This window comes from Rutilus rutilus (genome assembly GCF_951802725.1).
Source record: "Rutilus rutilus genome assembly, chromosome: 10".
Classification (NCBI taxonomy): Eukaryota; Metazoa; Chordata; class Actinopteri; order Cypriniformes; family Leuciscidae; genus Rutilus; species Rutilus rutilus.
The window spans coordinates 17815447-17839605 of record NC_140215.1 but is presented as its reverse complement, the minus strand read 5'-3'; the positions used below and the strand labels follow the sequence as shown (position 1 = coordinate 17839605).

The window sequence follows — 24159 nt, the reverse complement described above, 5'->3', positions numbered from 1 at the left end:
TGCCGTCTTCTCGCACGCAATCGAGATTAGTCTCATTACTCCTCATTAATAGGGGTGCTTCCTTCATAGCTCATAGAAAAATAGTCCTAATATCCTACCTCCATATGTAATGTATTTCATATTTTAGGGAGTCAGTGAGACACTTGTGTGCCGTATGATATTTTGAACGAGTCTACATTATCATAATGATTTGCCTTTTTGTTCATCTGAAAGTGAATACTTGAGACTTGTGTTATTTCTAAGGAGAAGATGAATGTGATTGACTTGTTTGCACCTTATCCTGCATTGTCATATGAGTTTGCCATCTACCCCGGGCCGACCTGAGGTCAGGCCCTAATGACGCCATAAAGCCTATAACATGCCGTTTCGGCACAAAATGTCACCCCACATATAAAAAGTTAATAGCAACCTCTATAAAACTCAGTGCACATTAAACCATTTCATTGGCCTGTTGCTGTTTTCTCACTGATGGTGTTCTAGGGAAGCAAATTTAATGCCGGCCGAATTCGATGGCAAAACAAATGGAATTAAGACTTGTGCGGTCTTCTTAACCCCCCCTTCCCAGCAGCACAGAGCTTGGAAAGCTGCCATTCATATTATATGGCTACATTGGTAGATATATTAATATCTGACAGGGGAATCACTAAAGTGAATTGATCTGATACAGAGTCAGGTATAAATACTCGTCTGTTTAAGGTCAGCTTAGTTATGATATTCAGACCTTTGAACATTATCAGATAATGGTCTCTCAATTCGATTCTTGGAAGTGAAGGTAAGAACACTTGTAGCGTTCTCTCTGTCATTTCTGAGATCATCGCCGTAACAGGAACAGAGTTCAGAGCAGAAACTCGCTGCAAATGAAATGCACAGAACCATCACAGCCTCTTCTGAAACCAGCAAAAGGATTTAGGAAATGGAAAATGGAAATGGCACTTTAATGAGAACCCTCAAGTTCTGACTTGAGCAAAATTTAGTGGTCACAGTGCAGTTTGAGCATGGCTGTCACCAAATTAGGAAGGATTTATTTCTTCATATGTATTAAATATGTATTTATTTTTGTATTATTTTCGTTTAATTACGGGAATATTAATTCAACCTTCTAGGTCAACAGGTCAGCTCTCGAATTCTTTGCTTAACCCCACTGACTAGCACCTGTAATATCTATTACCTTACTTTTGTTAGTTCTTATTCGTCAAATGCCATTGTTAGTATCTAATAATAATAATAATATAAATAAATGACAACAATAATATACTAAAGTAATTTATTTTCCTACACAAGGGAAGGTCCTTGTAGATGATTTGTTAGGGATGGAGTGTACATGAAGAGGCTTTTATTTTCTTTGCTTGCTGTTCGATGCGAGTTTATTTATTTTAGTCTTTTTTTCACACCAGCTCATGTTGTGGCACGCTGTCCAATTATACCATTACCAAGGGGAAAGTGTGTACTACTGTTTGTGGTTATACAGTACACTTGTGTGATTATATCACTTGTGTTTCTCCTCATAGGAAGAGAAGGCGGTCCTGGCTGAAGTGACAGGTAGAATACTCATCTTTTCACTCCGAGTTTGCGTAACATTGCCCTGATCTATGATCTTAAAGGAAGAGCGGAGGAATGGATAAAAGAGAGAGAGAGAGAGAAAGAGATGTAGTTGTCCTCGTATGACTCATTCATATGCTATCAATATGCTGCCATGTTCTCTTGGAGCCCAGGCTCTTTTTAATGGGGCCTGGTGGTTAGAACATGGCAGGAATCTCACAGGGACACTGTATTGTTATGCTTTCATTTACTTTTTGGGCCCTTTCTTGCGTTTCTTTTTCAGTTTTTTTTGCGGACTTACAAAGACGCTCGTTTCCATGAAGCTCTGCCAAGAAGGATGGGAAAACAAAATGTGGGGGTGGGGTGTGTGGGAGTTTGTCGGGGTTCGGAAAAGCGCAGTGGTCTCCAGTTATTACATGAAATCATTAGAAGTGGAACGTCTTGGCTTATGTAGAGAAAACATGAAGGCCACAGTTTCATACGGCTTTGTGCGCCCCTTGCCCACCGACCGCATGGCGTCAATAGAGCCCTTCACACTGGTCACAGTGGTAGCAGACCTGATAATTTGATCAACTTATTTGTTACCAAATAATGACGATAAGTGTATATAAATGCCATCACAGAATCCTCAAAAGTATTAAGCTGCACAACTGTTTTGAACATTGATAATAATAAGAAATGTTTCTTTAGCAGCATATCATCATATTGGAATGATTTCTGTAGGATCATGTGACACTGAAGAGTGAAGTAACGATGCTGTAAATTCAACTTTGCCTTCACGTGAATAAATTACATTAATAATATATTACAAAAGAAAACAAAATATTTTTATAATATTTTTTTATAATATTTTTGATCAAGTAAATGCAGCATTGGTAAGCATAAGATACTTTAAAAAACATATATACTCAAGCACACACACTTGGCAAGGTCAAAATCTTTGCAGCAAACAATCTGAAATAAATACTTTGGCTTTTTTTTTTTTTTTTTTTGATTCAGTCACTTCACACCACGTTCCAAACACTCAAAATGCACCACACCTTTTCACAAGCCAATTTGATGGGAGACGTTAATTTTGCACATATTAATGAGCAAAGCACCACCTGCAGTACGACGGCTCTCAAAGTGTGAGATGTGTTGCACAATGCCCATGCAGTGTCATGTGACCATGGGCTCTAGCACAAAATAAATCTGGGCGTTCGCTTCGTGTGCATGGCAAATATCTGCCAATAGTCTCCCCTGGGTTACTTACCACCTCAGTCCATCCACCCACACATTTTGATTTCTTGTTATTTGAAGCATTTAATGCAAGAATGAACTGAACATGTTTAGTGCTTACTTTTGACCAAGACCATATATATCACAGTGTTGAGTGTTATTAATTACGAAGTAATCTAATTACTGTACTTTTTCAAGGGAAATGTAATTAAATTAAAGTAAGGGATTACTCTTAATTTTTCTGTAGCCTAATTTAATTACAGTTACTTCTGATGTAATTGCATTAAATACTGTATAGACTATACGACAATTCTATATAAAACAATAGTGGATTTACCATCAAATTTCAATGTTACTGTACAATGTTTTTAATGTAACCTCCCTTTATGCGCTTTGGTCAGTTGAAGAATCATTTATGCAATTATTGTTTATTAGAAAGAATCAAATGTGCATTTTCGTGTCTGCCCCTTTATATTTAGGAAGTAATTAATAATAAGTAATACCAATACTCTTTAGAGAGAGAGAGTACTTGGTACAGTAATCTAATTACATTGTTGAAGAATTACTTTTTATACACAGTAACACACAGTATATACACTGTAAAAAATATATGATCAATAAGTTATGACAACATATGTTTTTACATTGCTTTAACTTTTAAAAAAAATTGAAATTGCTGAACTTATTGTGATAAGTTATACAAGATTCAAATTTTTTTTTTTAAAGTCAGTTTAATGTTATTTAAGTTGAAATGACTTGCTGCCTGACATTTTTAAGTACAATCACACCTAAATTACATCCTATATTATTGGAACTCAAGTGTCAAATAGAAGACACTTGAGTTCACAGGGTGTGTTTAACTTAAAACTCTGACTGCATTAGAATCATAATCATGGCTTTTAGTGCCATCTTTTTTTCCTTTTTCCTTCTCGCCCAGCGTTGAAGCAATTGAGCATGCCTGGCATGTGAAACTTTTTTTTTAGGTGTCAAGACATAATGACAATGTGTTCAATACAAGATCCAAGCTTTCTGTAAACTTTTTGTGAAGAAAAAAAAAACCCAAACTGTGTTTCTTTTCAAAGGTTCTGAGATGAAGGTCTTGGTGGCCTGCCGAACTCGTTAAGGTCCCAGAGTGAAGCGCAGCTGTGCCAGAGAGGTCACTAAAAGCTGCAGCTCATTTCACTGCGTTATTTTCAGTCGAGATTTAGAAAGACGCACAGCCCGCAAATCTGGTTTATGTCGCCCTCCTGTTCCTCCAGTACCCCTTCATCATTACTGCTCGAGATGCCAAACTATGAGGGATCTGATGCAGGGAAAATGCTACAAGGATGGATGGCTCTTCCCGTAATTACAGACTCTCTCTTATCTTTGGGATGGAATTAAAAACACATTCCATGCAGACAGTCTCAGTACTGGCCTGCGGGAAGCAAATAAAAAGAGACTGCTGTTCGAGAATTGGAGAGGACTTTGGCAGTTTGATTAGAAACCGATGTGATCACGCTGTACGTTATCTGACAATGCAAAGAGCCCATAGAGTGACAGAAGGAGGCTGCAGAAGTAAAGGCAGAAAACTTTGTAATACAACATGAAATATTCTTGAAAGGCATGTATCTTTTTTACTGTTTTAATGAAAAATAATTTTACTTAAAATAAAAACAACCAAATACATGTACATATCTACCATTAATAAAACACAACGTCGCAATATAATAAAGCAAATACCTGTTGCAACAGCAAGTTTGCGCCGCTAGAAAATAACCACAAGATCTGGGGCCTCATTTATGAAATCTTGCGTAGAAACCATCCTACGTTTGATCGTACGATCAATCCTCCAATGTGCGTACCTGTGAGTCCGAAAACGAAAACGTGCGTACGCCTCTCTTCCAGATGTGACATTTTTAAATCGCAAATGATCTTCAAATTGCGCCGCTGAATGTTTTCAGATCTCCATCTTGTAAACACAACTTAATTAATGTCATTAACATATAAAAGAGCGCCAGTCAACGTCCAAATGCTTTACTTGAGAATGTCGAGCGGCAAGAATTGCTTAGATTTCCAAATACCTGCAGTCCTCCGACTCTCTGCCACAAGGAAAGTGCAAGTCTGCTTAGAACCTGACATGGTGCTAAGCATTTTTTCACATCAAAGTCTGTTCTTATAAATATGAACGTTGCTGTGGAATTTAGCTTACGCACACTCGGAGTTCAAATCTGTGCGTACGCACGATTTATAAATGAGGCCCTTGGTTTAGGTTTGTGCCAAATAAAAGTTTAACAAAAAACTGGCAAAAATTGCCTACATTCAAAATTAAAATGATGTAATGCGAAATATCAGTATACAAAACCCATTTACAAAAACTGCTTTATTTCCCTACCATTATCATTACAAATATACAGCTTTTCAACTTTATCAATGATGGTTTCAGGTATGATACAATGTGAAATTTGCATTATACAAAAATATAAATTTATATATTAAAAGTATAAATTTGACTGTTAAAAAAACCTTTTCAAATGGCAAAAGGAGCAAGAAATTATTTTACATGGGCGTAACATCCAGCCAGCCAACACGTTTTTGTTTTTTTGGCAGTCTCTTTCCAGAATACTCTGGGATCACTTTACATGCCCCCTGGTCCAAAGATCTCCACACATTCAATGAGAATGGACTCCACTATTTGGTTCTGGTACACCATATTGACTTCCATGTTTCCTGATTCAAACTCGGGCCACATGAGAGTCGGTCCAAACACAATGCTGATGCCCTGGGTCGACATTAAGTTTTTCTTTGACTTCGTCAAGAGTCTGTAAAACAGAAAAACACAGGATCATTGATGTAATACAATATCAGTGAATTTAGTTTCTCGTGAAGATCCTTAATGGAAGAACTGACAATGGCGTACAAGTACAACCATTTCCTCCAAGCTTAAAGTGTGCACGTTTCCTGTCATAAAAACCTACTTTGAACATTGGTGACGGACCATCGGCAGGGTGTTTTTGAGGACTTGTGCCTGGTCTTTGGAGGCATCTAAGCGCACTTTTAGCAGAACGTCTCTGAGCTGAGGTTTGGCTGTGGTGGAGAGACAATCAATACTGGGGTATTGGAGGACTCTTAGAAGGAGCCAGATTGGAGCCCTCTGGCTCTGTTATGGGTTGAGGCCTGGAAAGGGTGGGAGGGAGGGAGGGATTGTGGTGGAGGGCTGCCTTCCAAGTTGTCAACGGGATCCTGACTAAGAGGTGGGAAGCAGGCTTAACATTTTGAAGTAAACTTTGCATGGTTTTACAGCGGCCCAGTCCTGAAAGGTACTGATTAGGAGTGTGTTGGGTTTACTGCACTCACATATATTGTACCGTAGTGTAACTGACGTCCTGTGCCATCTACATTTATGGTCACATCTATCAAAATAATGGTCTACAATTATGCAATGCAATTCAACAATCTATAATCCCCGTGTTGTTGTCAAAATACTCACGCACAGGCTTCCTCAACTAGGCACGTTCAGCTGTAAAGAGGTAATGATGGTGCTACATGTGACGTCCCTCCGCGTGTGTTATTAGGACTTTAGGAAGCCATTTCAGCTGAGAAACACAACTTAAGAGGCAGGCCAAGCGCTCTCAATAATTCCCCATTAATGTGTATAATTAACCTCGGCCATTTCGTTTCCCCTGTACATCACAGCTAGACGCTTGTCCTGCCATGAGCATTTTAACCTAATTAGCGCACTATGATGTAAGGATCTCGGCTGCCATTGCTAATGGTCTGCTAATGATCTTAAGGAGAGAGACTTCATTTCCCGAAGTGATTTTTCAAAACATTAAATATGAAGCTTTTTGTTGAACCTTTTAGTGTTTTTTTGGTAATTATGCCACTGTGACACCACTATATACATGACCCCCTTCACATTCATCCCCTCTATCAGTAATGCCAGATCGATTAAAATCATGATAGAAGCTTAATTACAGTCATTATCATTTTCAATTACAGTAGTATCACATGCAATACTAAGACGCTTTCTAGCAGGCAAAAAAAACTGTTCTTTAGCCTGTAAACACACTGTCATCAAAGAGAGCCATGTAAAGGAAATGACTTGTCTTGAGTGGCATATTTAAATATCATATATATAAATTATATAAAATGCAAAAAGTGTACATATTTTATCACTTGAATTTCAAAACGTTTTGAACAAAAAATATAACATGCATATAAAAAATAACTGTAACTGTGTGTGTGTATATATATATAGTTTTTCATTTTTTTGTTCTAAAATAATGATAACATTGCATATATGTCTATAAATGTCTATAAATCATTATTATTATTAAAATAAGTTTGTATTAACATAATGTCTATCACCAAAAACATGTATGAATATAAATAAATATATAACATGCATTAAAAAAAAAAAGAAAAAGAGAAAAAAAGAGAATTTTATATTTCTGTTTCTCTGTCTGTCTGTGTGTGTACCTGGTATTCCCTGTGTTATGGGGAACAAATGTCCCCACACGGATAGTAATACCAGTAATTTTTGACCATGTGTGGACATTATTTGGTCCCCATGAAGAAAACAGCTTATAAATCATACAGAATGATTTTTGGGGGGGAAATGTAAAAATACTTAAAGTTTTCTGTGAGTGTTGTGTTTAGGGATAGGTTTAGGGTTAGGGGAAAGAATATACAGAATTAAAATCATTATGTCTATGGAATGTCCCCATAAAACATGGAAACCAGTATGTGTGTGTGTGTGTGTGTGTGTGTGTTTATAATATATACCCCATTATCATTTTTAAAACAAAATATTGTGTTAAAATCCCATATCTTATCCCCAGATATGTAAGAGAATGCATCTTTACACACCTCATCTAAATGAACACTTTCAGTAAAATTTTTTGTTGATTTGGAAAAGGGAAGGATGCAATCTGGTCCTCAGTATCTGGGTATTTATGGCAAAATGCGCTCATTAAACCATCAGCTGACTTGGAGCCCAGTGAAGTTGCTTTGCTCTGGTGTCTGGGTAAGGGCCAGGCTGTGGGCAGCTTGACCGGAGGTGACTGCGTTACGCTTGGTTGAATCTGACAAATCATTGATATCCCGTACATAAGCCGACGTGTACGGCTCAAGATGCCAATGGTTATTAATTAGCATCTCGTTTGCAAGCGAGGCATGACAGGAAATGGAGGATAGCGCACAATGCCGTCATTCCCCGCCTAGGAGGCCAGTGCTAATTGGGTCAGCCTAACTGGCTCCTGAAGAATCATGGGACGAATAATAAATTGAGGTGGGGTGGGGTGGGGGTTACAGAATCGCTCCAAGCTTTAAACTGTGTCATTTTCGTGTTGTAAGACGACGGCATTGACTGAACTAATAAAAGAAAGGCTCGCTATTATCAGGGGGGCTTGAGCGTGACTTTGATTTTCCACTTACAATATTCAGATTTTCTTTTTATTGTTTACTGTTTTTTTATTATTATTATTATTTCCTGTCTGCTCCATAAAAGGTAATAAATTGCTGTGCATATACTGTTGTTGTGGATATCAAAATTTGCACAGCAGCACTTCTCTTCAATCTAATTTAAGAAACACCAAACATAGATGAGAAGAATTTTTTTTCTTTTTTTCTTGGCTTTCCTGATCAGAGGTTTCTCCAGGTTTCTTTCCCAGCACAAAGGCAAACGGAACCTTGAATTACTAACAAAAAACAAAACCTGTGGCCTTTTAAATCACTTGTGGTAAACGGGAAATATGAGCGGTGGTGACAAAACCTCCCACAAAAAATGGCATAAATAGCACTACTGAGCAAGTGTACTGTTGAGAAAATCTGGTTGCCTTGACCACATCATCACAATGCGAGCACACAACTGGTTATTGAATCCAGGCTCCACGGACCAAAAGAAAAAAAAAGAACATTGGTTCCATGCGGGCATAGAGAGCGCCCACAACAAAGAGCTTTTGACTTTCACCACTTTTTAGATGAGCCAAGTCAGCGCAAAATATAACCTACAAAGGCATGACAGTAGGAGTTCAGAGAGACGCTTCAGTTAACTATACCTGTTTTAGAGGACAGGAAGTGTATAGGCGAAAAGTGACATTTGGGCCATTTGCTGCCAAAGTTGCTTGACAAAACAAGCTAATTATGTATGCATTATTATCAATACTATTTTATGCATTGTACCATAAGCTGCATGGCACCTATAACCTCATTGTTCTGTCTTCATCTTACTCCAGACTTCAAAATGACTACATTTGTCTTAGAAAACAGATACAACACACACTTTAACCTAATTCACTGTGACCGCACATTCCTTGCCTTTATTCATGGGAAAGTCATCCTGATATTTAGAGAGGGAAAGCAGTAGACAGAAACAAGTATGACTTAAGTGAGAATATAAAATAAACAGAACCACATCACTTGGTCAGGGTGTGGTACCCACAAAGCAAAGCACTGTGCTTTGGATTCGAAGCACTTTATTGCTCTAATAGTGAGAGAAAGGACCGGCGAGAACGTCGCTGTGGAGAAGGAACAGACTTGGTGGCACTACAGGGATTTTCAGTGTCACCACAAGTTCCACTGTAACAGCTTTTTAGTAAGCAGAATAAAAGTTGAATGAATTTTCTAATGCCGCCATTCAGTGAATTTATGGTAATGCTTTACCCTCGTGCCTGTAGATTTGACTACAGATTTGGAAACGCTGCAAAACCAACAGTGATTCCCAACTATGGTGGTACAGTACTTTGTTGGGGTTAGAGGGGCAGCTTGTGTAGATTTACATTCACAGTGAAATATATGTGTATATCATCTGTAAAGACAGAAGAAACTACAAATTGCAAAAAACAAAACAAAAAAACAAGTTCAATACAAATCTGCAGTAATTAAATATATAATAATAAAACTACTACTACTACTACTACTAATAATAATAATAATAATATCAATATTAAATGGTAAACAATATGCAGAATTATAATATAATATAATATAATATAATGACAACCTTGATAGAGTTGTGGGGGTAAACAACACAAAAAAGCTCAAAACACATTTACAATAATGATATAATAAAAATAATAATAATAATCCATATTAAATGTTAAACATTGAGAATAATGTAAAAAAAAAAAAAAAAAAAAAATTCATTAGCTGTGGCAAATGCATTTGTAAAACTCATGAGCAATACTGTAGAAGAGGAGGCAGCAGTTTTGTGTTGTAGCATGTTAACCAGAAATAAAAAAAAATAAAAAAAATCATCAAGCTATCTCATGGAATGCAGACCTAGTTTTGTTCAGCACATTTTCAGACTCTCCGAATATCATGTTCCTGTCTAGAAATCGACTGTCGTTCATTGAGTGTCTCTCTCCCAGTCACACATTAGTGTTTTCTGATTGGGAGACCTGGCATGGGCAACCCAACAGACTTTAGCACTAGTGCCAAAGGGCATGTTCCATTGGGGGAAGGGAGGAGGGGGGCGCTCATCAATCTGAGATGAGTCCTGTGGCCCTCCTGTGCAGGGTGGTAAATGTGCAGAAGGGTAAAGTGGGATAGAACACCCCTCCTGGGAGATGGAGACTAGCCATATGGCCTTCTGGCTGTGCCAGTAGCGCTATCATGGACAAGGACTTGAGCGTTGACACACACACACACACACACACACACACACACACACACACACACACATTATGGTTCATATTAAGTCCTCTGTTCATGTTGCATCCTGTTTACTGAGGCCTTTAGTAGGTTTTCAGATTGGGCATTATTGTTGGTCTCACTGAAAAAAACTACTGAATGAAGAGAATGTCTTTGTAATTTATGGTAAAAATGGGAAGTTCCCTTTATAGTCTAGCCTGGTTTTGGTCAGTTAGTGGAGCAGAGCAGACACAACCTGTGATTGGTAACTTGGTAGATAATCCTCAAAGGGATTATTCACCCAAAATTGAAATTAAAATCATTATTTCCTTAATATAGAAAAATCTGTCACTATTTCCTTCATGAAGAAAGCCTAGCTAGGTCATTAGATAGCTAGATAGTCATGTAAATGTCAGTCCTTTGCAATTTCACAATGTAGACTTGCAAAAATGCCTAATGAGAGCTCAGATGTTGAGACGTGCAAAGAAACATGCTTTCAAACAAAGTCTTTTTCATTGAGCTTGACTATTATTAGTGAAAGGAGTGCAAGGTTTCACACCACAGAAGTTTGTGAAAAGTTTGCACAAACTTTCTGAAGCTATCAACAGATATCAATCAAGCTCAGATAGTTAAAACAGACACTGAGAGGAAAATACAAAGATCTCACAATTGAACACAAATGGTCAATTTATTGTGTAAAATGTCTTACTCGTGACTTTCAACAAGAAAACTATCAACGTAGATGGTATCCAGTCCACCCACCTAAAATGATTCAGAGGCCCCTAAAAAGTCCTGTGGGATCTACTATTTGGTGTTATGGATGCAGACATACCTCCTCAGGTGGTGGAAGAGCAGTTTCATGGTGTTGTGGTTGGGTTTGGGGAGTTGATGGATCAGTTTCTTCATGGCTTGAACCTTCTGTGTGGGCTCCTTAATTTCTGTTGGCAAGGAAGAGATGATGAAATGTTTTGATTTGAGTATTGCTCCTTCGTTTGAACCTCTAGGTTCAGCGAGAAGTTAATGTCTTTTCCATCACTTTTTCATTAACATAGCTCATCTAACATCAAAATTTTCCCTAATACTGGACCATTATCCTTCTCTCTATTAATTATACAGACATGCTCGAGAAGGCCACATGCAGAATGTGTCCCATTCCAAAATGCTGACTTACCAGATAGCCAATATGTACAGTAATCGAATAGATTACTCCATTTATCTGATTATATCTTCTTACTTTTGGTATGTTTAATTGTTCATTATGTCTGTTTTAATTTTCTTTCTAACTCATGTACAACATAATCCCTTTTTAAGCTGCCAAAAAGGAGCAATCAGCATTTAGTAAAACTGTGTTATGCAGTTATAACCTTATGCAATTATAAAGCTATGCAAATATATTTGCACGGTTATCTGACACTATTACACTCCTCAGCAAAACTATTTTGATTCTATGCAATCAGTATCTCATGGATGGATGAAATTAAAGAAGTTCTAGAAAAAATAGTCCTGTCCATCTGTAAAATCAAAGTATATACACCCCTATAATGCTGTCATTTTGCAGGCAGGTTTCCTACATGAAAGCACATGCGAATGGTGCTAATGGTCCGCAATAGTCCACGTCCATTAAAAGCTGTTATGCTGTAACACAAGCTGTAACCGGTGACCTCCTGACCCCGCTGCTCTTTACATGTCAGATGGCTGATGACCTCATGGCAAACTCCTGAGAGACACCAACCTGTGCGCTGACTGTTCTACATCAGAGTCAGTACCTGACCTTTGACACTTTGAAGTTCTCTAAATCCATTATGATGGATATAGTAATGTAGCTGATTGTATTATTTCAAACACTGTTGATGTGAAGAAGATTGTATGGTAAAATAAGTAAAAGGGTAATTTATTGTTGACAAGAATCTGGAGGATTAGAGGGTATTTAAATAATTTAATCGATGCTTTTGATCAATATCATTATGGAACCTGAGCAGATGTTGAAATGGAGCTTTTACGGGGCCACCTGTGTGCACTCCAAACTCCCTCAGGTCAAATTTCACCGGAACGGATTTGTTTAAAAGAGTATTAACGGACCTCCAAGATTATAAGTCACAAGTTCCTTACATATATACACTACCATTAAAAAATTTGAGGTCGGTAAGATCTTTAATGTTTTGGAAAGAAGTCTCTTATGATTACAAAGGCTGCATGTATTTGATAAAAACACAGTAAAAAAAAAGAATACCATTTAAATAACGGTTTTCTATTTTAATATATTTATTCCTGTGATGGCAATTAAGTCATTACGCCAGTCTTCAGTGTCACATGATCCTCCAGAAATCAATCTAATATGCTGATTTGGGGCTCAAGAAACATTACTTACTATTATCAACACTGCAAAACAGTTGTGCTGCCTAATATTTTTGTGAAAACAGATTTAGAAAGTAATAGAAAGTAAAAAAAAACGTATTTATTTGAAATATAAATATTTTGTAACAATCTAAAATCCCTTACTGTCACAAATGAATGTGTCCTTATTATTTGTTTTAAAATAATTTAAAAAATTATTTCTGACCACAAACTTTTGAATCCTTTGCATATATGGTACATCAAGTACACCAAACAATTGTATTCTGTGACACATTTTGATTAAAGGGTTACTTCAGGATTTAGCATTAAGCTTTGTATTAGTAGAAAACCTGTAGTATTTTCAAATTACCATGCTTTCCACCCTCATATCCCCCTGAGACAAGAGATTTATGTCTTTTTTGTCTGGAAAAAATCCTCCGATGACGCAAAAATCGTCATTTTGCGTCATCGGAGGATTTTCTGGACAGAGGCTAAAGACTACAGCCAGTAGATGGCGTTGTTCCGCATGTTTTCAGCCCGCCCATAGAGGGAGGGATCTCACTCAGTCAGAATGTACACACAGTCAGCCGTCTTTCTGTGGAAGCTAAGCTAGCAGGCTCTTGTTCTGTGGAGAAAGCTGAATAGTAGGAGAAAGCTGAGTAAGTAACCATCCTCCTTTTCCCGGACTCCGGCGGGCGAGATCGTTCAAAATGTCCGGGATTCAGCTTTTGCTTTCTGCGGTCGCCATTCATTGTTCACATGCACACCTTTCAATCTAACTGAATTCATTCCGATTGGTGAATTTGAATGTAGTGTTTACATGAACGCTAAACAAGTGATCGGTTGATGTGCGTTTTACCATTGCTAAGAAAAATTCCCGCTCCTCTGTGAGAGATGCGAGACCGGCGCGTCTCAGTAATGGCCTCGCGCCGTTCTCCCGCGGCCGTCAGCCTCGTCCTGCTCGCCACAGTAAACATGATGAATGAATGGCGACTGTAGAACGCAAAAAGCCGAATCCCGGACATTTTGGACGATCTCTAAATCCCTCGCAAACTCATCACGTAGGCTAGCTTTGTTGTTTTCAACTGCAGTGCGCACTCTTACCGGTAGGCGTGGCCTCCTAAGGCAGCGAAGCAAGTGCATTCTGGGAGTTGTTGTCTTTCATCCACATAAGCCAAAAATACATTTTCTGGCTTTTCTCAGTCTAGAAAGCTCCAAATTCAAAAATTTCTTCACATTTCTGCTACTTAAATTACCTATTTTAAATACACATTCATCTTCCCAGAGGTGAAGTATCCCTTTAATTAATCCTTTCATACTTACATATACTTACAGACATTCATATAGAATGCTTACAAATTCTCTTTCAAATGACGTTTTCACAAAAATTGCCTCACGCCGTCAATTTAAACATGCATACAGGCATCTACAATATACTATTGACATTCACACATTATACTTTTCATATGGGAGAGAAAGTTCTAATGCTGACCAAAGATGTTTTAAAGCATGCAATTTATTATAGATACCCATTAAGGTTAAAAATGCACCATCAAATGATACTGTACCTAGTGTAACTCTATTGATTAAATATCATAATAATAGAAAATTGCAATGCTGTAAATCAATTATGTATGTCTACACATTTTGAACAGAGCAAAATCTATCTCCCTCTAAGAAAACATCACTGGTTATTCCTACTGAGGATGGCTAACAGCTACACCATGCTATTCATGGGATGTGCTATGGAAGAGAGCTGGCAGTAGCTATGCCCCCAGTCTACTGTACTGCCCAGGATGCCCCCTGGGCACTAATGGAGCAGATGTCTCCGTGTATACACCGCGCTGGCACAGGCTCGGCGAGCAGATGCCCCTGTCAGATGCCAGGTCTGTCAATTGAGCACAGACAGAGACCATGTTCTAGGACAGAGAGTGAATCTCTGACCCGCTCCTCTAGGTACCACTAGCAGAGGGACACGGTTTTGTACTTTTTTTATGGAATAAGTTACAACGTTAGGCCTCAAAATCATGCAAATGATGATTATTATCGAAATAATAACGTTTTAACACAGTATTTTTAATGTCAAGGCCACATAATTAGTGAAACAATGTGTGTTATGAACTAGAAATCCTCACTACAGTTTTCATCAACATTCAGTCATTACTTTATTTAAGCAATATCTTTTTTTTATGACTTTCTCTTCAAGCATTAGCTCAGTGGAGGCCGTTAGCTTTCTTTTGGCTTTGACACTGCATGGCAGTCGGCCTGTAAAATATTTAATCTAGTCATTATTGCTGGCATTATTGCTGTCATTAATTACTTTGCCTTTGGTGGCTAGCATATTGGAGATGGTCCCTTGTCCTGTATTTTGGACAGATGGTGGGACAGTGTCATTAATATAAAACACGTTCAAAATGCCTACACCCTAAATCAGCATGAATTCACCATGGTAAGCATTACACTTACAGTGTTCTGATCAAAGGGGATTACTCTTAAAAGGAAGGCAATGTTTTGATGAAGGCATGCAGTGGGCATTCTTAGATCAAATCCATTATGCATGCATTTTCATTTTATTTTTATAAACCTAATGTGAAAGTACAGGCACACAAACGTATGTTTAAAAACTCTAATATAATAATATAATATCATATCATATCATATCATATCATATATAATAAATACAATTACAATTTAGTATGTATTTTAATAATACAAAATTATATGAAAAAACACAAAAGGTGCATGGATTAAAAAATATATATATATATATATATATATATATATATATATATATATATATATTATTTATATATTATAATAAAAAAAAAAATAGTGCACATTTAGTATTTTTTGTGCATACAATTTTGCATTATTGCCGTACAGAAAAAAAAGAAAAAAATGCTGATGAAACTGCCATTTAGAGATAAATCTGGTGTACTATTTTCAAAATTATTATTTTTTAATTATAGGTATCATTGGTAATTGCTGGCAAATGTGTTTTTCTGTTGTTAAATGACAAAACAGGATGTCACTTTTTGATATTATACTTCAGATAAAAAAAGAATTATGTACCCATGGCTGCACAAATGTGTCACTGCAGTGTAAACTCTATAAATCAAACTGAGAGCATCATTGTTTTGAGAAAAGAGCTGATGTACAGTAAAGAATAGATGTACTTTTGGTTACAAAAATCTGTGAATATAATCCAATTACAAACAATGAGACCATCTTTACTGCAGTACAGCTTTGCTTCCCAGGATAAGCCCATCTGCGAGCTTTGTCTGCGGGCTTCTTTAAGCCCCGTCAAGGCAAATATTAGCACACTGCAAATAGTCCTGCAGGTTATGATTAAGATTTTAAATGTATCCCAATTGAATACTTTGCTTTATGAATAACAAAGTCTTAGAGGATCGGCGCTGTAATTTATTAAACATGAAAAACTTCTTGATGAAATATAGAGACTGGGAAGAGATTTATGCGTTTGAAAATATTTCTGCATGCTAGCTTTGCATGGCAATGAGGCCACTTTGCACAAATGAGGAAAGCTGCATAGAATGTAAAGACTTGTGATTCACAGGCTGAAGTTTGAACTGTCAGCTGAAAGAGCATAACATCAGAATAGGCAAACAATTATGTTATGACAGATGTACTGTCTGACGCAGCTCTGATTGGTATTATTTCAGCACATTTCACACTACCATTGTGACAAGTTTCATATAAAATAATGTTAAAAGTCAAACTGGAAAATGTTACGATCTAGTTTTTAAAAATATGCAATTGGTCATCTTCAAATGTGATATAACGATACAGTCCCTCTGAGCGAACTTTCCAGATTACTACACAAACGTTGGATTGTGTGTGTGGGCCCGGAGAACAAAGCCACCATTTGTCAACAAGTATGTCTTCACTTTGTATAACAAGGCGAGCTTGTCTATTGGACAGGTGGCAGGACAATGTCGCTAAGATACCAGGCAATATGAATAATAGATTTAGTCCATCGTGAGCCAAGAGCCGGTGGCTGCCACATCCACAACAGGCACTGATTGAAAGAATGGAAAATTAGGCCAACTGTTCACCTGAGGACCCTGGGAAGCCCAAATGTTGATTTGCGGGAGTGAGCACATATTGTGCATAAACATACATTGCAAGTGAGAAGATGAAATGTGCTCAGAGCTTCTCACAAATCGTGAGAGAAGGGGCCGTTTAAATGTTGGGTGTTAAGCCTGAAGATTACATATGAATAATTTGCCCAAACGTCCAATAAGCCTAAATGAGTTTGAGTTCCACAAAGACTTCCAGAAGCAGTCTGTGATTGGGCAGCTGTCCTAATTGAATGGATCCTTGTCCAAAGTACCATTCCAGAGACCTTTAGTTAATACCACCCAAATAAAGGGCAGCCATGGTTAGAGAAGCTGTCCTCTTCTGACAGTGATGGACCAATGCAGAAGACCTGAGCCACTCAAATATCAGCAGGATTCACTGAAATTGCTTGTCAGTGATCTGGTGAGATCAATGTAACAGGCTGTTGGACAGTTTCAGTAAATGAAATGTAAGACGAGCTGCAAGCTTCATTAAACCATTCCAATATTACAGACAGGGGAGGAGCTTAGTAACCTACATACTAGAAATCAAGACTTTGTGCCAGCAAGTTACATTTCCCAAGTGTACAGTGTAAACAGTCCTGTTCTACAGCAGTAGACTTGTCTCACATAAAAGGCAGCTATTATATATATAAATGCAAAAAAAAAAATATATATATATATATATATATATATTTTGCATTTATTTAACTGTAACTTCTTGTTTTTTATTTTCTGCAAAAAGATATCGGAAGCCTCATCAAATAATGAGTCAAGAAAGAGATCACAATACGTCAATGTTACTTCTGGTTCACTTGTCATACAGTACAATGAAGGTCACGTTTTGTCAAGTTATTGTAATATATAAATTAACTTATTCTATTCAAGTCAAAAAAGTTATTTAAATTAGGTTAACCTATTCACAGTATACAGCACGACTAGTATAGTAAATGGTCTTACCGCATACCCTGTTTTGGTGAGACATGTTGCAGGTTGAACTAATTATACCTCCTGCTATTAGGGGCCTTTTACAGTAATAATTAGTTGTCTAAACACTATCTGTAAGTGATCAGGCTCATCTACTGATTAATTGGATACAAACAGTTTGCGGTGCTCTGGCCTACATGCCACGCGAGTAAATATTTATTAGCAAATTACAACATCACCCCAGGCCTGTTCCCATTCTGTCTCACGCATATCTCCTTCCAGTGGGGATATTATAAGATGCAGTGCTAATAATGATAGCCCTGCGCTTATTACAGTGAGCGCACTGGCCTTTTGGTCCTTAGATCAAGGTTCTGAGAATATAAAATATTCATTGATTTAAACAAACTTGTGAAAATCAAATTACAATGCTAAAATAAAACAAGAATGCCGTTTAAAGGTTGATTTCCCTAAACAGCGTAGACATAGTGACTCTGTAGCACTAACAAAACATTGAGGGGGAATTCTGGAAACCTGTGTGAAAACAATCATGATTTCTGGGATTCCGATTGGTCACGCTGACAATTCAAAAAATTAAAATAATTACATTAAATTTGGAGGTGAGATCTAAATGGGTGACCTTCCAAATATTATGCTTTATATTCGCTGTGTATACTAAACCATTTTCTAAAATTTTAAGAAAATGATTTCAGAAAAAATATTGTGAAGATAGATTGTTTTTGAAAGAAGTCACTTATGCTCACCAAGGCTGCATTTATTTAAAAAAAAAAAATTTAGTAAGAGCAGTAATATTAAAATGTTTTTTTTCGTATTTTAATATATTTTAAAATGTAATTTATTCTAGTGATGGCAAAGCTGAATTTACAGCATCATTACTCCAGTCCTCAGAGTCACATGATCCTTCAGAAATCATTCTAAAATGCTGATTTGCTGCTCAATAAACATTCCTGATTATTATCAGTGTTGAACTGAAAAAAAATGGATGACTAGTAATTTCCTACTACTAAATTCTGAAAAAACAGAGATTCTAATTATTGGACAAAAAACGTCCACACGTAATAATCTAGAATACTGTCTAACACTTGATGGCTGCTCTGATAAGTCTTCGTCGTCGGTTAGGAACCTGGGTGTGCTCTTTGATACCAATCTTTCATTTGAAAGTCACGTGTCTAGTATCTGTAAAACCGCATTTTTCCATCTTAAAAATATATCTAAATTACGCCATATGCTCTCAATGACAAATGCGGAACAATTAGTTAATGCGTTCATGACATCAAGGCTAGATTATTGTAATGCTCTACTGGGTGGTTGCCCTGCACGCTTAATAAACAAACTACAGCTGGTCCAAAACGCAGCAGCTCGCGTTCTTAACAGAACCAGGAAGTATGACCATATTAGCCCGGTTCTGTCAACACTGCATTGGCTCCCTATTAAACATCGCATACATTTAAAAATATTGCTGATTACTTACAAAGCACTAAATGGTTTAGCTCCGCAGTACTTGAGCGAGCTATTAACGCATTATAGTCCTTCACGTCTATTGCGATCTCAAAATTCCGGCCAGTTAATAATACCTAGAATATCAAAATCGACTGCTGGCGGTAGATCCTTCTCCTATTTAGCACCAAAAATTTGGAACAGTCTTCCTACCATTGTCCGGGAAGCAGACACACTCTGTCAGTTTAAAGCTAGACTAAAAACACATCTCTTTGACCTAGCATACACATAACACATTATAGACTTCTATAATTCCATATTAGGCTGCATAGATTAGGTCAGCCGGAACCAGGAACACTTCCCATAAATCCTGATGTACTCGTTACATCATAAGAAGAATGGCATCTACGCTAATTTTAGTGTCTTTGTTTATCCCGAGGTTTTCCCGCAGCCTGCCGGATCCAGGCCGTATCCAGATCTGACGAAGGACCTTCGCCTGGACCCGATGTCAACGCAGTGCTGAAGTGCCAACTAGTCTCTCCCTATGGAGGATCCCTTTACCACTCTACAGATAAAGCGTTGTCGGGAAAATTCGTTTCGCGTACCTACCCCGAAGTGACAAAATAAAATAAAATTCTGTATCAAAATTTATAAGGAAAGACCAGTACTTTGTTTAGGCTTGGTCTGTAGGGAATTCCAAACCTGCGCACATATATTCAAACGCACATAACTATAGAACTAATTCTTAATGCGCATGTGAACGCCATCAGCATTTATCACAGATTCGCGTTTAAAGTCTATGTAGAGAGAATGGTGTCGTCTTAGCAGCCCCTAATTTAATAACAAATGATTGTTGCGACGGAAGCGAGTCAATCAAAACTAACTTTAGCTGGAAAATAACTTTTTTAAAGAACCACTATAAAGCCAAAACAATCTCTATTACCTTAAATTATACGTTTGTCTCTGTAAAGCTGCTTTGAAACAATCGACATTGTTAAAAGCGCTATATAAATGAGGATGATTTGACTTGAAAAAAGTTGCGCAGCTTAATATGATTGTGAAAAATGTGATACTTTTTCTCAGGATTCTTTGATGGATAGAAAGTAAACAATTTATTTGAAATAGAGATCTTATAAACATCTGTCACTTTTGATCAAATTAATGTCTCTTTGCTGAATAAAAGTATTATTATTATTTAATTTTTTTTATTATTACTGCCCCCAAACTTTTAAATGGTAGCGCAAGTCTTTATACATGAAAATATATAGCTGTTTTTATAAATATATATTAGAAAGGGGGGTTGAGTGTGCTCTAAACTGATCTTCCATCATTCCTGTTCACAGTGTTTAGGACCATAAAGCTGCAATTGTTCCTACAATGTTCTGCACTCCCTATTTGCTCTATACTTACTCTCTATTTACATGCCCATATACGGCTTAGTACATAGTTTATCGCCACTCTGTAGTTCACACGGCCACTAATCTGAAAGTGTTTGTTTTAAAACTAACAGGGCGTCAGAAATCGAACAAGTCGTAAAACAAAAGTGCAGGACAAATGTTGTTTCAAGCACAAAGGTACATACATATATTTCAGAAGGTACGTGCCTTCCAGAAGGTAGATTGCCCAAGAGAAACACACTGGCGTCAGCTGGACGCTCGAGATGAGGCCCAGAGTTTGCTCTGTGCTGCTGGAGGGAGGTTACACGTGACACTAAGGCCGATCTGGTGACAGTTTCTGTCTGGACCACAGGCCCTGGCTTTGCCCTCTGGCCTGAGAAATTCCCCCATTCCCCAAACAGGGAGTTTGAATGATCTCAGCACCTCCCTGTCAAAGAGCGACCCCTTTTGGCTGACAGATCTGCAAGAATGCGCCTAAGAGGGTCAATCCCAAATAACACAACTCAACCCAAGAGTGGCGAGCGCTTTATCCATCCATGGCTTAAATTACAGTTAGGAGGACCCAAGCTGTAAACCATGAATAAGAAATAACTTGATGTTGCCGTAGGAATACTTGAGCACATTTTGAGTATTCTGAAGTCTAACATCTCTGGGAAAGGTAATTAATCATTCCTTGTAATACATTTTAAGGTTCTTATACCAAAATATTTTTAGCAATTACACTGATTTGCTTGTATCGATTTCACTACTTACTAATGGCTTCCACAAACAAGTCAAAAAAGCGAAAGGGAAACAGGGGCTCTGGCAGTTCACGGAAAAACATCTTTAGCGCTCCGGTGATGACATGGATGTCCTCCCATTGGCTGTCGCCCAAGTCAAGCTCCTCCTCTGGGGAAACAGAGAGACAGAGTCAGAGAAGCCAACAGAGAGAATTAAAACAACAGTCGTTTGATGAGGAAATTAAAAAATGCTAATCATTATGTCAATGTTAATACGCCCCCTGAGAGTCGACCACATTGTCCTGCCTGCATTTCACTGCATATCAAACCGCACTGAAAATCCTTATCAAACAATTTGTGGTGCCTATTACAAACTAACTAATTCATACCTTTCAGCTAAGCCTTTAGAACTAAAACAATAATATGTCATTTAGATGAACACTGATGCAACTGTTGGCCTTAAACCAAGCACTGATAATAGATAATTACAGAATTAAACTCACCTTGGTCAACTAGGAAGCGTAGTTTCTGGATAACGGCCAAATTGCCACTCACCCTGTATATCCCATCAGCCTCCAGGCCTGTGAGGACGGGGTAAAGACATCTGTCTGTTAGTCAGCCAGGCATGTGATAAAAACAACATCCATTTGTTTTTTTTAAAAGATCATTTTTTGAGCCATACCTCGTTTTTCTACTTCATCCACACACAACTTGACAAATCTGGGCACAGTGGTCCCTTCTCTCTCGCACAGGGTCAACATGTGACATCCAAACACTCGGTCTATGGAAAGACGTGTCAGTGAGAATATTTACTAACGTATAATGCTAAAGTAGGATTTGCTAACACTTTGTATTACAGTGCCCATGTCACAGGTGTTCATTTATTAATATAAAACTATCATTACCGTTATCAATAAGTCAAGTCAAGTCACCTTTATTTATATAGTGATTTTTACAATACAGAGATAACGGGAACATAATGCAACAAAGATTGTTTTGGCTGTACAGCAGATCTAGAAGAAAACAGTGTTTTAGTCCAGCTTAAGTAAGTTCAGTGATGATTCATTTCTGTTGTTTTAAAAGTTAGTAGTTAATTTATCTATACAGCCACTCTGGAAAAAACAGTGATGTCATCGTCAATCTCAGTTCAGTTCTCATACAATGGTGTCAATGCAGGCAGATCAATAATATTGTTAAATATTAAGTGTCCCCAACTGAGCAAGACAGAGTGGCAAGGAACCAAAACTCCATCAGGTGACAGAATGAAGAAAAAAAAAAACTTGGGAGAAACCAGGCCCATTCCCCCCTGCCAACGAACGAACAATAATAATTAATAAGATCAATAATGATCTTTAATAAAGTAAAATGTATAATAATAATTATAATTAATGCTATTTTTAATTATGATAGTAACGGTAGATCTATAGATTCAATGTATTTATTTAGTACTATTTATTATGAAAAACAACAACAGCATTATTATTATTAATTATTAATAGAACAGTCAATTTAATGTGTTAATTTGGTACAATTAATTATGAAAAAATAATGCATTAAATTTAACTTAGAATCTTACAATTGTGTCACTCAGGTGCAAGACTCGTGAGTCTTTTTTTTTTTTCATTTAGTTTATGTTAATCATATAGAAAATAAATGTCAAATATATTGACTTCTTTGTATTGTCTTTTCAGTTATTTACTCGTCTGCCACCACAATGTCTTAAATTATCTTCATTTGGGGGCTTTTTCAACAAATATCTAAAAAGTATCTGTGCTTAATTAATCAGCATATCATGTAATTAATTAGATGTTTAAAAAAATAAATTATTGACAGCTGCAGATAATAGCAAAGAGTAATTACAAGCTGCTTCGAAACTAATTACAGATTACAAGGTGCAATATACGAGCAATATAATGTAAAGTGTGACCCAGGAATTTCACAGATGAAATGCAAAGTGAAATGTTTTGGGGCAGTCATATTTCAAAGATCAGAACGCTCCATAATGAGCAAAACTACAGTTGTAAGCGTAGAGGTGTAAATGTCCTCATCATTTGGCTTTTTGAGTTCATATAGGACCGGGCGAGCTGTCCCAGAGGCTTCTGGAACATCAAAGATGTCCTGCTCTCATTTCGGCAGCCGCGAGGAATGGGGGGGAAGTGGCGATGTGCTAAATGCATAAATGACTGCAAGCAAGCCACCTTTGCATACAAATGCGCATTCAGAACTTTCCTAGAGAAATATCTGGCAGGAGGGGCATTTCTACATAAATTACTATTAAAAAGCATCGGTACAATATGGAACGTTCCTAATTTCAGATGGTTGTTTAGCGGGCGAGCTCGCCTTGGAGCTCTGCCAGCGATAGCTGTGTTAGGAGCCACCTGCGCTACTCTGTTAATCCCACAGTAGTTTTATTCATTCCCTTAATATTGTCCTCTTTGATCTACCATTTACCCCCACAGATACTACATTAAAGGGTCTATTTGACACCAGAAGAAATTAAAGATATCATTACCTTTATCCGAGAGTTCCAAGTATGCTTAAAATATCCTTTAATGTTATGTTTGGTGTGTGCCATGAATAAAATAAATTAGTTACAGTCTTTAAGAATTCGCATCAGGGATTGCTTGTTGAACTGGAATAGTGTGTAAATGAATAGTGTCTTGCTACCTTTTTTTTTTTTTTTAACTGGGTCACAGTTGTGTTTAATATGGAAACCATATGGGAGCCAAAATAAACGAATGTCCTAAGATTGCACATTCGTATGACATCACGTAATATGTAACCTGCGTAGCATGTAATTATGACTATTAACTGGGCTACAACTGGGCAGAGTTGTTAAGTGAATAAGTAAAAAATGTTGGATTTTTCAAAACTGAT

At 37.3% G+C, this 24159-nt stretch overlaps 1 protein-coding gene across 2 annotated transcripts in view; it reads right to left on the bottom strand.

Annotated features, from left to right (window-relative positions):
• Positions 1-5100: 5100 nt before the first annotated feature.
• arhgap15 (Rho GTPase activating protein 15) overlaps positions 5101-24159 on the bottom strand; it is a 36719-nt gene continuing 17660 nt past the window's right edge. For both annotated transcript variants that reach the window (XM_084422294.1, XM_084422295.1), the window contains 5 exons: positions 21965-22063; positions 21786-21863; positions 21317-21451; positions 11204-11309; positions 5101-5558 (listed from right to left, as the gene is read on the bottom strand). In XM_084422294.1, coding sequence (XP_084278420.1) covers positions 5375-5558; positions 11204-11309; positions 21317-21451; positions 21786-21863; positions 21965-22063 — 602 coding nt within the window. In that variant the 3' untranslated portion in view covers positions 5101-5374. The remainder of the gene's footprint in view (positions 5559-11203; positions 11310-21316; positions 21452-21785; positions 21864-21964; positions 22064-24159) is intronic.